Below are 13898 nucleotides of genomic sequence, written 5' to 3'. Positions count from 1 at the left end.
CGATCCTGCTGGAGGGCTATACTGTGCGGGTGATTTATAACTATGCATATAACATAAACCAAGATTTATAACTATATATACAACATAAACCAAAGACAACTGACTTAACCCCAAGATAAACCGTAGTCGTTAGGTCTGGTTGGTTCGTGTGATGTGCAGTGAAAAGTTTTAGTAATACTGGACGAGAGTGGTCCGGCCTTCGTACCGACTTGAGGAAATTTCTCGTCAAGTATTGCCAATATTATTTATTTCCTGGGTTGTCTCTTGACGATTCCGTCGATTGTTGCACACTACACGACACTACACTACACGACACTTGTTTATATCAGAATTTGTTCCTACAACTAAAGTTTATAGAAAGTGATCGTAACATTTAACTGTTTTCGAATTCAATTGTGATTTTAGAGCAATTATGACACATCTAATGGTGCTTTTTTACAGTGAGAAAATAATGCGTCATAGGACATCAAATGCCCTCCTTGACGCTTCAAACTGATAAGAATGTAAGAAAATGAAATTGCAGTAGGCCGAGTGGTCCCGTGCGAGGTAGCTCCTGTTTACACCCATCCATTATCACTTAGGCTTTTGTCCAACTTATATATAATGTATTCGAAACTTGCCAATGTAATGTACTTGCGCTATATATTTTCTGGTACTGTTAATACTGAAAAAAAGTCTTCTTACACACTTAAACATAAACAGTGCAAAAAAATAAATAAATAAACACTCACTTGGGTTCGGGAGATGTTTAAAGCCGTGTGAAACCTTTAGCTCGACACCGAGTCCTTAGTCTTCCCTTAACTTAGTGGTGTAAGTAATAATACGGTAATGTGTATGTTTATTTATGTCTTGTATATGTTTATTTTGTATCTGAATAATGAAAAGTAGTAGTTGTATAAGACAGGTCTTCTGAAGATATATATTTTTTTGTCAATAAAGCGCTGAACTGAACCGAACCCTTGAATCTTCTCAGTGAGTCTTTGTAAGGTGAAAACTTTTCTCGCCTCCCTTGTTTTAAGTTTATTTCTGTGACAATATATTCATTACTTACATTCACGATATAGCAATCAAGAGTATCAGTGTAGTGGATGGGTGACGGATGCTGTTGTTTTGACAAGTAAATAGAGTAGCGGATTGCATCATTGTATAGTTTCCACCACAAACAAAGGCCGTCACTGTTTGGCCTCCCAGACACAATGAATTTGGGGAACATACAGATGAACAACGTCACTTACTATCCCATGATCGAACAGCAAAGCTTCTGTTTCTTGATAAGGACCCACACCAAGACGAGGACAGCCAGACACAAGCCGACAATAGCCACAACGGAGAGCATGATCCACTGACTCACACGCACCCACACGGCCAACACCACGACTGATGCGACAGCGACACTCTGAACCCTTGCACGTCGTTTCAGATTCTGTGGGCAGTTTACGTAAATCTATAGGAGGATTACACACATCGTTTCAGGTGTTGTGCCACTCCATGTTCAAAGGGATTACTCACTCCCTATAGCACCAAAGTTTAGGAAAATAGCCCACGTTTTCTCCCGTGCAAGAGCGAATACCTTCTCCTTGTCGTAGTGGTGGAGGGCTAGTGAGTGAGGACACCAGTTGGAGAAGGTACGAAGCTAGACCAGCTAATATTTTGCGCGCCATCACCCTCGAGAGGTAGGTGCTGAGACACGTCCCGAGCACACACGCACCTTCAGTCAGTGGATCAACAGGGAGATTGTGATATTATTCGTGTATCTATATGGTTCCAGTGAGTGATGTATGTTGCCATAAGACTAAGCCCCACTTCTGTCATATTGTGTTACTCTTATTCCTCCGTACTTAAAAATACATTATAATAGAGGAAGAAAGATCCACAATATATATATATATATATATATATATATATATATATATATATATATATATATATATATATATATATATATATATATATATATATATATATATATATATATATATATATATATATATATATAAGTGAACTTTAATACAATCCTCAAGTTCTTATACAGTAGCTGTTATTTAGTACATACGTTTATTTTGCTCTTGGAAGAAGGACAAGTGCCGAACGAAATTGCTGATTAGAAACAATCAGACAAGTACTTGGGGATGAGACCCACTACACCAACACATCCTCAGTCTACCCCGAGAGTGACAGGTAAACGTGTGTTGTTATTGTGAAGGACATTTCTTATAAGGTATAGTGTATGTGAATATAACAGGAGCTTCACCTATCACACCATATGTTAAAAATGAATCCGTAAATAAATAAACAAATAATTGACTATGTGAGTGCACTCCACATAGTGAATGACTTCTTGCTGCCCGTCACACGGATCATTATTTTGACAAAAATTAACAACGTACAACAAAGAAAACGAATATCGGACTCTGTTATAATAGAATAACTTCTTGTTTTAACCTCACCAAACTCGTCATAAAACCCGACTAAGGTTAGCTCTGTCTTAGAAGTTTGTTGTACATCAGTGTTATGTGTCGAACGAACCAACATATTCAGGCCATAACTCGGCTCGCGGGTCAGCTGCTGTAGGAAGAGTTTTGGTCACGTCTCCTCAGATCACCTAACCTAACCTAACCTACTGTTCACCTTACACACAGTGAATGATGGAAGGTGGTGACAAGGGCGACAGTGATGTGATAATTGTCAGTACGTACTCTATTATTGTGGGCGACAGATACAAGTCAGGATTGAAGACACGAACTTGGCCCGGCACTCCACACCTCTCTTGTCGACGAGTCCCATGGTTGTGTTCTTTGGTAACTAGTAGCGTAGAAGTTAACAGTGACGAGAGACAACTGCCAGTCCTAACCTTATTCCTTTGAACTATATGTAATACTTCCTACTTGCGACATATAAACAAATTTATGGTGCTTAACATACGACTCCTGGGCCTGCTGATAATAGATTTTAGATTATAAACTTATCTGTTATTAGTCATTTGAAGAGGCTTCTGGCGTACGCTTGTGATTAACGTAAGTCAATAGTAAGGTTCTGTAACATTGACTTGAAGCTCTGATATACGTTCTCTGATAACGTGTATGATCTTGTTGAGTGAGGTGTTGGCGAGGAAGTATCCGGCAACACCGCCTTATACAACACACTGCCTCACACCACTCTGCTTCACATCATACACACAGCTTCACACCACGCACTGCCTCACACCACCTCACACCACCACACACTGCCTCACACCACACACCTGCCTCACACCACACACACACTGCCTCACACCACACACTGCCTCACACCACTCTGCTTTACATCATACACACAGCTTCACTCCACGCACTGCCTCACACCACCTCACACCACCACACACTGCCTCACACCACACACTGCTCACACACCACACACCACCACACACCACGCACTGCCTCACACCACTCTGCTTCACATCATACACACAGCTTCACACCACGCACTGCCTCACACCACACACTGCCTCACACCACACACCACCACACACCACGCACTGCTCTCACACCACTTGCTTCACATCATAATAGCTTTCACAACACCACGCACTGCTCTCACACACCACCCTCACACCCTGCCTCACACCACACACCACCCACACCACGCACTGCCTCACACCACTCTGCTTCACATCATACACACAGCTTCACTCCAGCACACTGCCTCACACCACCACACACTACCACACCACACACTGCCTCACACCGCCCTCACACCACTTGCTTCACATCATACACACAGCTTCACTCCATGCACTGCCTCACACCACCACCACACACTGCCTCACACCACACACACTGCCTCACACCACACTGGCTCTCAAACCACTCTGCTTCACACCATATACACCAAGCCACACACCACGCACTGCCTCACACCAGACTTCACCACACCACCACCACACTGCCTCACACCACACACCGCCTCACACCACACTGCCTCAAACCACTCTGCTTCACACCATATACACCGCTTCACACCACGCACCGCCCTCACACCCTCACACACACCACGCACCGCCTCACACCACACACACACCGCCTCACACCACACACACACTGCCTCACACCACAGACTGCCTCAAACCACTCTTGCTTCACATCATACACACAGCTTCACTCCACGCACTGCCCTCACACCACCACACACCGCCTCACACCACACACTGCCCTCACACCACGCACCGCCTCACACTGCCTCACACCACACACCGCCTCACACCTCACACACTGCCTCACACCACACACCGCCTCACACCACACACACCGCCTCACACCATACACACAGCTTCACTCCACGCACTGCCTCACACCACCACACACTGCCTCACACCACACACCGCCTCACACCTCACACACTGCCTCACACCACAGACTGCCTCACACCACGCACCGCCTCACACTGCCTCACACACCACACACCGCCTCACACCTCACACACACACTGCCTCACACCACAGACCGCCTCACACCACACACTGCCTCACACACCTCACACACACACCGCCTCCTCACACCTCACACACACACTGCCTCACACCACAGACTGCCTCTCACACCACAGACTGCCTCAAACCACTCTGCTTCACACCATACACACAGCTTCGCCACACCACACCTTGCCTCACACCACTCTGCTCACACCACACACAGCTTCACACCATATACAATCCGCCTCACACCACACACCGCCTCACACACCACACAACTCACCACCACACACCGCCTCACACCACACACACCGCCTCACACCAAGTTCTCACACCACACACCGCCTCACACTGCCTCACACCACACACCGCCTCACACTGCCTCACACCACACACCGCCTCACACTGCCTCACACCGCCTCACACCACCTCACACCACACTGCCTCACACCTCACACCGCCTCACACTGCCTCACACCACACACCGCCTCACACTGCCTCACACCACACACCGTCGCCGTGTAGATCATGTAACTATCACCTGTACACACAACCAAAAACGTATCTGTACACATTAAGTCCGATAATTTCCTCAATGATCACTACACCTATGGCCACCACGTAGCCACCACCATGAACCACACTACACAGTTCACAAGATTAATCTATTCTCTTACAATACTCACTATGGATAAAACAGGAAATGTTGCTTGTAAGTTTGGCCATTTTGCAATCTCTATCGTCTGTGGTGTCAGTTTGTTTCACGGGAATGTGCTCAGATATATTTATGATGGTGGGAGGAAGGCTTTAATTAATAAAAGACAGATATATAGTTTGTTTTATTACAGGGTACAATATACCTACAGTTTGTTAGTCTTGGAGCAGTTGGGAATATGTATTGATTAGTACGTAACATCTAGTGAATAAATATGAAGGTGAAATACTTTCTTTAGTGAGTGAGACTACAATCTAAAATACATCGAGGCAAAACCATATAGAGGACACGGGAGCGAAGCTGCCCTGGGCGTGTGTCTGCACATGGTCCCAGCAGCTGCCCGGGAACAAGGGCTGTGATTCTACTAGGTCGTTGCCTGGTCAGTCTAACCGCCCTTGCAGCAGTGACTCAGGGTGCAGGCGGCTATATCCCGCAGGGATAAGTTCTCCCAGTCATCATCGTCCTGCTCCTCCCGCAGGAGAGGAGTGGAGGGTGTGGCAGGCCGTGAGACACTCCTGCAACATAGCCCGTATTAACCATCTCTTGAGACTATTATACTTATTCGGTACAGATTGCAATGTACGCTGCTATCCCATAAAACTTAAGTTTTGAAGAACAACTATTGACATGCACTGAAAATAAAAATGGCAGCCAATTAACTGCAAAGGTTAATGAACCACATCTTAGATTACTTACCTTGAGATCTTATTCAGGGAAGCAACCACCAGGACCAGCAGCAGAAGGATGAGAGCTCCCGGCAGCAGGGAGGCCCACAGCGGCCATACTTGAATGTCTGAGTTATTACCGTTCACAGGCGGGGAGATGCTCGTCGTCACGTTGGACCCGGTGCTGTTAGGGAAGAGTGTCATCTCCGACATGTTTACTCATCACTGTTGGCTCTGAGGCGATGCGCGGTTTGAGGGCGGGAATTAACAAGAGAGGAGCGGGAAGTGGCTGAGGCGGGCGGTGAGTGAGGTACTGTGAGAAGTGAGGTACTGACTACTGATATATGCTCGGCCGTCCCTCACTTCCATACATCCTGGGCGTGTGGGGGCCGACACTGCCTCCCCAATGTATACATGAATAATGATAAATATCCCACATCGAGTCATAATCTTATCTTAAATCTTCAACATTATTATAAATAACGTGACGGAGGAAATGAAATAACCTTAAAATAAACTGTCCAAAACACGGAATTTCACACGAGTTTATTAGTCGTTTAAATGAACACATGGTTACTGTCCGCGTCCCATACTTAATCTTTCCCTAGGATGACCAGTATGCAGTCCTACACGTGTGATAACACTAAACCTTCATCACTATTATGACTCTCAAATGTTCGTTGATTGTTTGTTTGTTTTCCAGTAACGGTGTGAGGGAACGTGGTGTCTGGTTGGAGTAGTCGAGGCTCCTACACAAGTCCTGCCTCCCTTGTAGTGTCGTAGTTCAAATGAGTCAGGTGGTCGAGGTCTCACATTTCTCAGTCCTGAATCTTTATATTTATCTCATGACATTTATCTTTGTGTAAGATTACATTGTCTGTTCTTTAATGTATTACTGTACAGTGTTCATGTCAAAATGAACTATTTCATTGCTGTAAAATAATACTTGTATTGTTATAACATTTATAACTTTTTGTAAACCCCAGAAGGGGATGACAAAGGTGAGGGTGGGAGCAGTGCACTGCCCTGTCCTTTTGATGTAATAGTTTTATGGTTGATAAAGTATTTCAATTTATACTTATCTCCGCATCTCTTTGTTTTCGTAATTTTTTAATAAGTAACTCTTATATAATTTACATTTAGTTAAAACATGCTTTAAAATCAGCTTAACTCAAACAAGAATAAACAATAACTTTTTTCATTCTGATTCAAGCTATGTGGGGGTGTTAGGTTAGGTTAGTCTTAAGTGGAAATAAACTGGGTTGTCTAATCATCAGTTGACCCTAAATTTTCCTTCCACTAACGCAAGAGATCCCATAGTAATTCATGACTAATTAGTTGAATACAGGACACAATTCTTTGTTAAATCTCAGAATTCTGTTGTGTGAAATATTGAATTATAAAAAAAAAAAATATCCTGTCTTGCTATTTATTAAAGTTGAGATTAACAATTGTGTGGTCGCTGTCACCTGTTTATTACTCTCGTTTCCACATAACATTAAGGACAGGGCAGGTATAATAAATCTGCCACCTTGGACGCCACTGTTTGTCTGAGGTACACGAAGAATAAAGTCTGTTTACATTTTTCATAATACCAGGAAGTGTTTCTCTCTCTTATGAGTCAACTGCTTGAGAAATAAGGTAATTATGATGAGATTTAGGGCCTCTTTTCACTGTCTTGTCGTAGTTGAGCCTCGTATGGAACACATCTCAAACAATGGTAAAAAATCAGGGTCAGATCATGTGACAAATGTATTTAATTAAACTCAGTAGAGGACGCTACTTGTATAAATATATTTCAAGTCGTTAAAACTATATTAAAACTAATTAAAAAAGAATCATCGTAAAAACAGTATGTAGATAAAAACTCATTGTGTTGGTTTGGTAGTGAGGACACAGCTCGCACTACACTGGTGCTCCGTCGGGGTGTATTATGGTAAAGCTTATGGGGCCGAGCTGACACTGAGATGTTGCCAGACATTAACACCAGAGCTTCCCTTCCTCTTCCTCCTGAATCTCCTGCCAAATCGTCGGGTCACGCGGAGTCTCCTGTGGAAGAGACCACCAGCCTCTTGGGACGTCTCTTGCCATCTTCTTCCACACGTACACCAGCTGCTGTAACCAATAACCATGACTAATAACCTTGTGTATGGCACTTTCCTCTCATAATTACAACACATCACTGTATTAAAACAACTTATGTGTGGAAATTCAGTTACAAAATTAGGAACTAGAAGATGGCGGAGTTATTGTAAAGGTTAATTATACTGTACGTGAATGATATTTTGTGATACTTGTTTTTTGTTTAAATTTTTTTTTTATTGCAGAAGCAGGGACAAGGCCTAAGAAAAACTGTATTAAAATTTAACGTTAAATGTGTACCTTATGTCAATAGCAACGTCGAGTTATTGACTATATAGCAGAGATTAATTCACTAGAGATGACATGAACAGGTAATAGTTTACAACAGCGTGTGTTACTAGGGGTCACTTTAGGAAACTCTACAGAAGAAAACTTATTTCTCACCTTTCGAATATCAATATAAGTTTGGAGGAATTGTAACTTTCCTTTTTTTTCTCTTCCGAATTTTTCGTCTTGGGAGACAACCTTGCTGTACCCGTCGCCTCGGTACACCGCCATTAAGCGGGCGCTAATACACAGACGTCTCCTACACATTATAACGCTTCCGTTCAGCACACGAGAAGAACCGGCAGCAGCAACTTTTGAAATTTTTTATACAGTATTAATAAATACCAAGAAATAAATGCGCTTTTACGGCGATTTTCGTATTGTTAGTTTGGCGACTTGTTCGGGACAGCGCCTGAAGAGCGTCCTCCTACTCGGGAACTCACGCCAGCGACCACACCTTAGGTTAGGTTAGGTAAGAAGTTTAGAGACTTGCTATCCTCCAAATATAGGTAATTGTATAGAATGACTCCATAGACTTAATAAAGGGTTTGTTTTGTACGGAATTTCCACTCGAATGTTTGTTTTATTACACAGACTGCAAACCTGGCGGCGGAACAAGGAAAAAACTACTTTCATTTTACTTTGGAAACAACAGTGACCTCTCACCTTTGTCAATTGCACAAATTGACAAAAAAAAATACGACATTACTCAAGTGTTTCGTTCCTAGTGACATCAGAACGAGTCATTATGATAAATCAGTAAACTACTACTCGTAAAACGATGAATGATTCTAACTTTCCTATTGGAAGTTATATTAAACGGAATGATATCTAGAAGGGAGTACAGGAAGAACAAGAGCATTACCGTGGACCTGGCAGTGGATCAGTCCTGGCAAAGCTCCACACTAGGAGGGCTGAAACCAGTGCCAGAGTGGCTAGGGTGCTGTGGAGTACCACTGCAGGCCACCGCATCCTAGAGCTCACCGTCTGCATATCGTGTAAGGCGTCCAGCGGGTCCTTAGAATTCATGCTATGAGTCTCCAACAAAGGATTGCTGTTCAGGGAGTATTGTGGTCCCATGGTGGTTGTGGTTATGGGAGTATCCGAGTACATTTGCAACACATGTTTGGTCATGGCCCACACCAGCACCATCATGGACACCATCAGGGTCACCACACATACAGTAGGCGCCAACAAAGACCTCGGAGGTGGTTGTATATTTGTTGTAGACAAGTTGCGTGAGGTGAACTGGTCCCTGTCTTTTAGACTTCTCTCTGATGATCCTTCGTACATCATCCTACTTTTTGTTAAAGAATTTGCTCTAAGTGGGGAGGATAAACACTCAGCCGTGCATGAGCTCTGGCTCCAGGGATGACGGACTGGGGTGAACCCTGGTCTCGAAGCTTCAAATACTGCACAATATTGATTTGGACAGTTGCTCGAAGCATCTGAATCCTTTTTCCATTCTGTGTTTTCGACTGCAGAGTTCAGTACCATAATGAAGGTGACGACTTAACTGTTGTTGTTATTATGTCATAAGGGTGAAGATCGTGTGGTGCTGACTCAATTAAAGTAGAGTACAGGCGAGCTACACGGAATCTTGAAGTAATGTTCAGATAACAACAACAAGACACCAGATTACCACTACTACGAGGTTCCAGGTAGTCATTTGTGATGTATACATTACTCATCAGCGCCATCTGTCGTAAGTAAATATCCTCACCTTATCAACACCTTGGAAAAACTCCAACATTCTGACTCAAATAATCATCTTAACAGGAAAAAGAATAACTAGAATTTATATGACATTATATACTCTGTACCACACAATGTTAAGTTTCTTCTGGTTAATACGAACTTTTCTTTTCAGTAAAGCGACCAGGACGGAGGCAGTTTCCAACACCATCTACAAGTTTCAGAGTGCGGGTGAGTTTCTCTTGTACTGTCTTCTTGCCTATGACTATTACGTCCACCGAGAGGATAATAATTCTTCCTCTGTTGTATGTTTATTGGCGCAAAGAACACCCTGAGACCTGTGCTAATGTATGTATGTATGTATGTATGTACTGTATGTATGTATGTTCTCACCTGTTATATGGATGCCACTTCGTCTCTCGCGCCACAAGAGTTCTCCTGTATATTATTTTCTATCTGGGTTCACAGCACAGTACCCAGAGACGAGGTGACGTATTACAGGTAGGTTAGGTTAGGTTAGGTTAGGTGTTACAGGTTGGGTGGCAGTGTACAGTACAGTATAGTGTGAGGAAATAACCTACTGCAAATTGAAGGTCTTGGCTCCATAGTGTATAGTGATTCGTTCTTGTTATATAGTTTGATGGGTCGTAGATCAAGTCGAAATGTGAGTTGTGAGTTATGAGTTATTGTGAGTTATCTGGTTTGAATGTCTGTTTGTAGTTTATTTTTGGCTATATAAAGTTGGTGGGATTAGATCGTGGTATAAGGGAACTATTACCATCTTTTACTTCTTTCTGGATAACATACCTATCACCGTGTCCACACTCCTTGTTGTAGTAGCTCAGGTGTGTGGTTTAATTAGTAGGTCAGGTGTGTGGCTTAATTAGTAGTTCAGGTGTGTGGGTTAATTAGTAGCTCAGGTGTGTGGCTTAATTAGTAGCTCAGGTGTGTGGGTTAATTAGTAGCTCAGGTGTGTGGGTTAATTAGTAGCTCAGGTGTGTGGCTTAATTAGTAGCTCAGGTGTGTGGGTTAATTAGTAGCTCAGGTGTGTGGCTTAATTAGTAGGTCAGGTGTGTAGCTTAATTACTAGGTCAGGTACGTGGCTTAATAAAAGAACAGATCCTACAAATAATATGTTTACTAAAATATTCACATACTTTTATTTTAAACTTATCAGAGTTCCCACACTTACACCCAACCTTATCCATCCATTGCTATAATAGTTCTCTCAGTTTACCCCCACTAAGTCATCATATAGCTCAGTATAACAAGTAAGTTATCATTATATATCCGGCTTGGAGAGTAGCGGCCGGTGGTTGAGGGAGGTATAGGTAGGGGGAGTAAGTGGCAGCAGCATTAACAGATAGGGAGGCACTGGACACCAACGGGAGTACAGCGACACTCTTTACACTTGGCTGACAACTCGGGGATCCTATCCTTCACCACGTACATCCGGCCGTAGATGTTGCAGCCCGATAGTTTCAGAAGACCTGTAGAGAAGGTATAGTTTAGTTTTATTTTGGCAGATATCACGAGTTTTAAGCTGGATGATAATTCCAAAGGTATTTGTAATTGAGATTTTAAAGTATCCTTTCTGTATTTACTGCTATCTTTAGTAAACAAAAAAACGAATCACGAGAAAATTAGGTTAGGTTAGGTTAGTGTGTTTAATCGTAAAGTAAAATAGACTGAGGACATATTTTTCATGTGATCGAAAAAACTATGAATGTACTTTACTATAGCAACCTGCCATAGTGACATCAATAATATTTAAACAATAATTGAATCTATTATTGATTATATTTCTTACCTGATGCCAAGACGGGGTCAGTGGCCAGCGGTAGTTGGTCCCTGACAGCTGGTGGTATCTCGGGCAGAGTTGAGGCGACCTTCACTGGCACGATGGGCTTGGGTGTTCCTTGGCTGGATGTGAACCTGACGGGGGGAGTGTTTTGTCCTTCAGGAAGTTCAAATACATCCTGCAGTAGGAGGTTGGAGATGTCATTTGAGACTATTGGTCGCGAGGTTTGGGTAGGGTTGATAGTTGTGGACTTAGGTCGAGAAAGAAAGGCGAAGGGGTGGATAGGTGTGGTTTTGGGTCGGGGAGGAGAAGCGGTGGGGAAGATAGTTGTGATTTTGAGCCTGGGAGGAAGAGCGGGCGGGAGTCTTGCTGGTTGTTGGGTGGTGTCTGCTGGTGGTGAGGTTGTAAGTTCTGTTGTTGTTGTTGTTTTGGGTGTTGGACGATGGGGTGGGATGAAGGGCGGGCGGGTTGATGGGCGTTCGGTTTGAATAAAGGGAACATTTGTTGATACTTCGGGCTGGTTGTCAGAGTCCTCAGACGCTGTTATGGTCGTGACAGCTCCGGGTACTGACAGGAAGGTTGGACGCTTCGGTCGCTCTCCAGGACGACGGAAGGGTAAGAATGGACGCCGTAGTGGGGAATCTTCGTTGGCTGTAGGTCGATTGATTTGTCGACGAGGTGGGAGGATGGGTGGGCGGCGATCACCAATTGGGAGACCAGCGAAAGGATGACGTGTGGTGGCGGTGGGCGTGGTGGTTGTGGAAGGGTCCTCGGTAGTCTCTCCTGGGTTAAGGTTAGCAGTGCTGTCATCGTCACCGTTTGCTGGCTCATCATCTGAAACATTATGAGATCATACAGTCACTGCCACAACCACAGTCACTTGTGCGCTTATCCTGCAATACTTGGCACCATTTACAATGCCATTTGTTGAATCTCGACAGGTTTACCCGAGGCTTTGGCGGGTTACTGTACTGTATATATGAGAGAGGGAGAGGGAGGAACATAAGGACCTCCCCAGCAAGTCATGTGAAGGACTGTAGGAGAGGAAGGGACCCGGTGAACACCAGTAGAAGGAACTCTGGAGGATTGTAGACGAGGGTGTGATACACATAGGAGCCACCTTAGTACTTACCAGGGTCGGGTACGAGGATGGGCACCAGAGGGAGTGGACTTGAGCTACTGAAGCCAAGTTCTGGCTCTGTGAGGGCGTCCGCTGCCACGAAGGGGATGATTCTGTAATTACATAACGTTATTAACAACAATAATCATTATACGGTTATGATATGTCGTGAAATATTTATCTTGGAAATAAAACCAACACACCTCAGCTCAAGACAGCTGTCGTGCCAGAAGACTGTATCATTGGTTTGCTTTATTTTCATAGTTAAGTGAGTGTTGAATTAAAAAATTGTCTGTCAATGAGTGAGTGGATGACTGATTGAGTCAACTAAACAGCAACAAACATAGAGATGAATAAAAATGATTAAAACATAATGTAATATTCTTTAACCCTTCCGAGAGTAAAGTCGCCCTTAGGTAATTTATTCTGGCTAATGCTAAACGATCTTATTCAGGTGAGAGAAACACCCTCGCCTCTAAAGGGTTACTCTAGTTTGCATGACTATAATGGTAAACACCGATCCTTAATGATGGAATAATTAAATTGAAACAGTTTTTGAATTATGTAAACGAAGATGATTAGTTGGTGTCGTGAACAGTGATAAGATAAATATGTTTATACTTGAGACCCCTCAGCTGTCACGGGCTCCTGGGTACTGCACCGGGTGTTGGGCAAAATTTACTCTCGATACTTTTAGCACTCGATATATTAAAGGAAAGTTGCCACGTGTTGTAGAGTACAGGAGGAGAGCTGCCAAGGTGAGACGTGTTTGTTTAATTTTGTTATTTATCAAAAGTAAAATAACATGAGTCGGTTTATTAAGAAGTACTAAGAAATCTGTGGATGATCTGTTTCTCCTAAAATAACTGATACATTTCACGGCTCATCCAAAGATTAATTTTCCCAGTTTATTTTACATGAAGACTAACCACCTTAATGCTACCTGGTGGGATTACACTAATTAGGTTAGGTTAATGTTAGGGTGGTTAATCTTCAGGTGAAATAAGCTGTGGGGGGGCTAATCTTCAGGTGATCCCATTTCGCTG

The 13898-nt window shown here is 43.4% G+C and overlaps 2 protein-coding genes across 4 annotated transcripts in view; both read right to left on the bottom strand.

Annotated features, from left to right (window-relative positions):
- Positions 1–5322: 5322 nt before the first annotated feature.
- LOC121873098 lies at positions 5323–6767 on the bottom strand. Its single transcript, XM_042376409.1, has 2 exons — positions 5859–6767; positions 5323–5677 (listed from the first exon to the last, which is right to left on the bottom strand). Exons 1-2 carry the CDS (start codon positions 6038–6040, stop codon positions 5548–5550), a joined length of 312 nt encoding a protein of 103 aa, XP_042232343.1. The 5' UTR covers positions 6041–6767; the 3' UTR covers positions 5323–5547.
- Positions 6768–11051: 4284 nt separating this feature from the next.
- LOC121873243 (mucin-2-like) overlaps positions 11052–13898 on the bottom strand; it is a 72404-nt gene continuing 69557 nt past the window's right edge. For all 3 annotated transcript variants that reach the window (XM_042376648.1, XM_042376649.1, XM_042376650.1), the window contains 3 exons: positions 12865–12965; positions 11742–12566; positions 11052–11421 (listed from right to left, as the gene is read on the bottom strand). In XM_042376648.1, coding sequence (XP_042232582.1) covers positions 11288–11421; positions 11742–12566; positions 12865–12965 — 1060 coding nt within the window. In that variant the 3' untranslated portion in view covers positions 11052–11287. The remainder of the gene's footprint in view (positions 11422–11741; positions 12567–12864; positions 12966–13898) is intronic.

This window comes from Homarus americanus, unplaced genomic scaffold (genome assembly GCF_018991925.1).
Source record: "Homarus americanus isolate GMGI-L3 unplaced genomic scaffold, GMGI_Hamer_2.0 scaffold32929, whole genome shotgun sequence".
Taxonomy (NCBI): Eukaryota; Metazoa; Arthropoda; class Malacostraca; order Decapoda; family Nephropidae; genus Homarus; species Homarus americanus.
The sequence above is the reverse complement of the archived record's forward strand: the minus strand, read 5'-3'. Positions and strand labels throughout refer to the sequence as shown.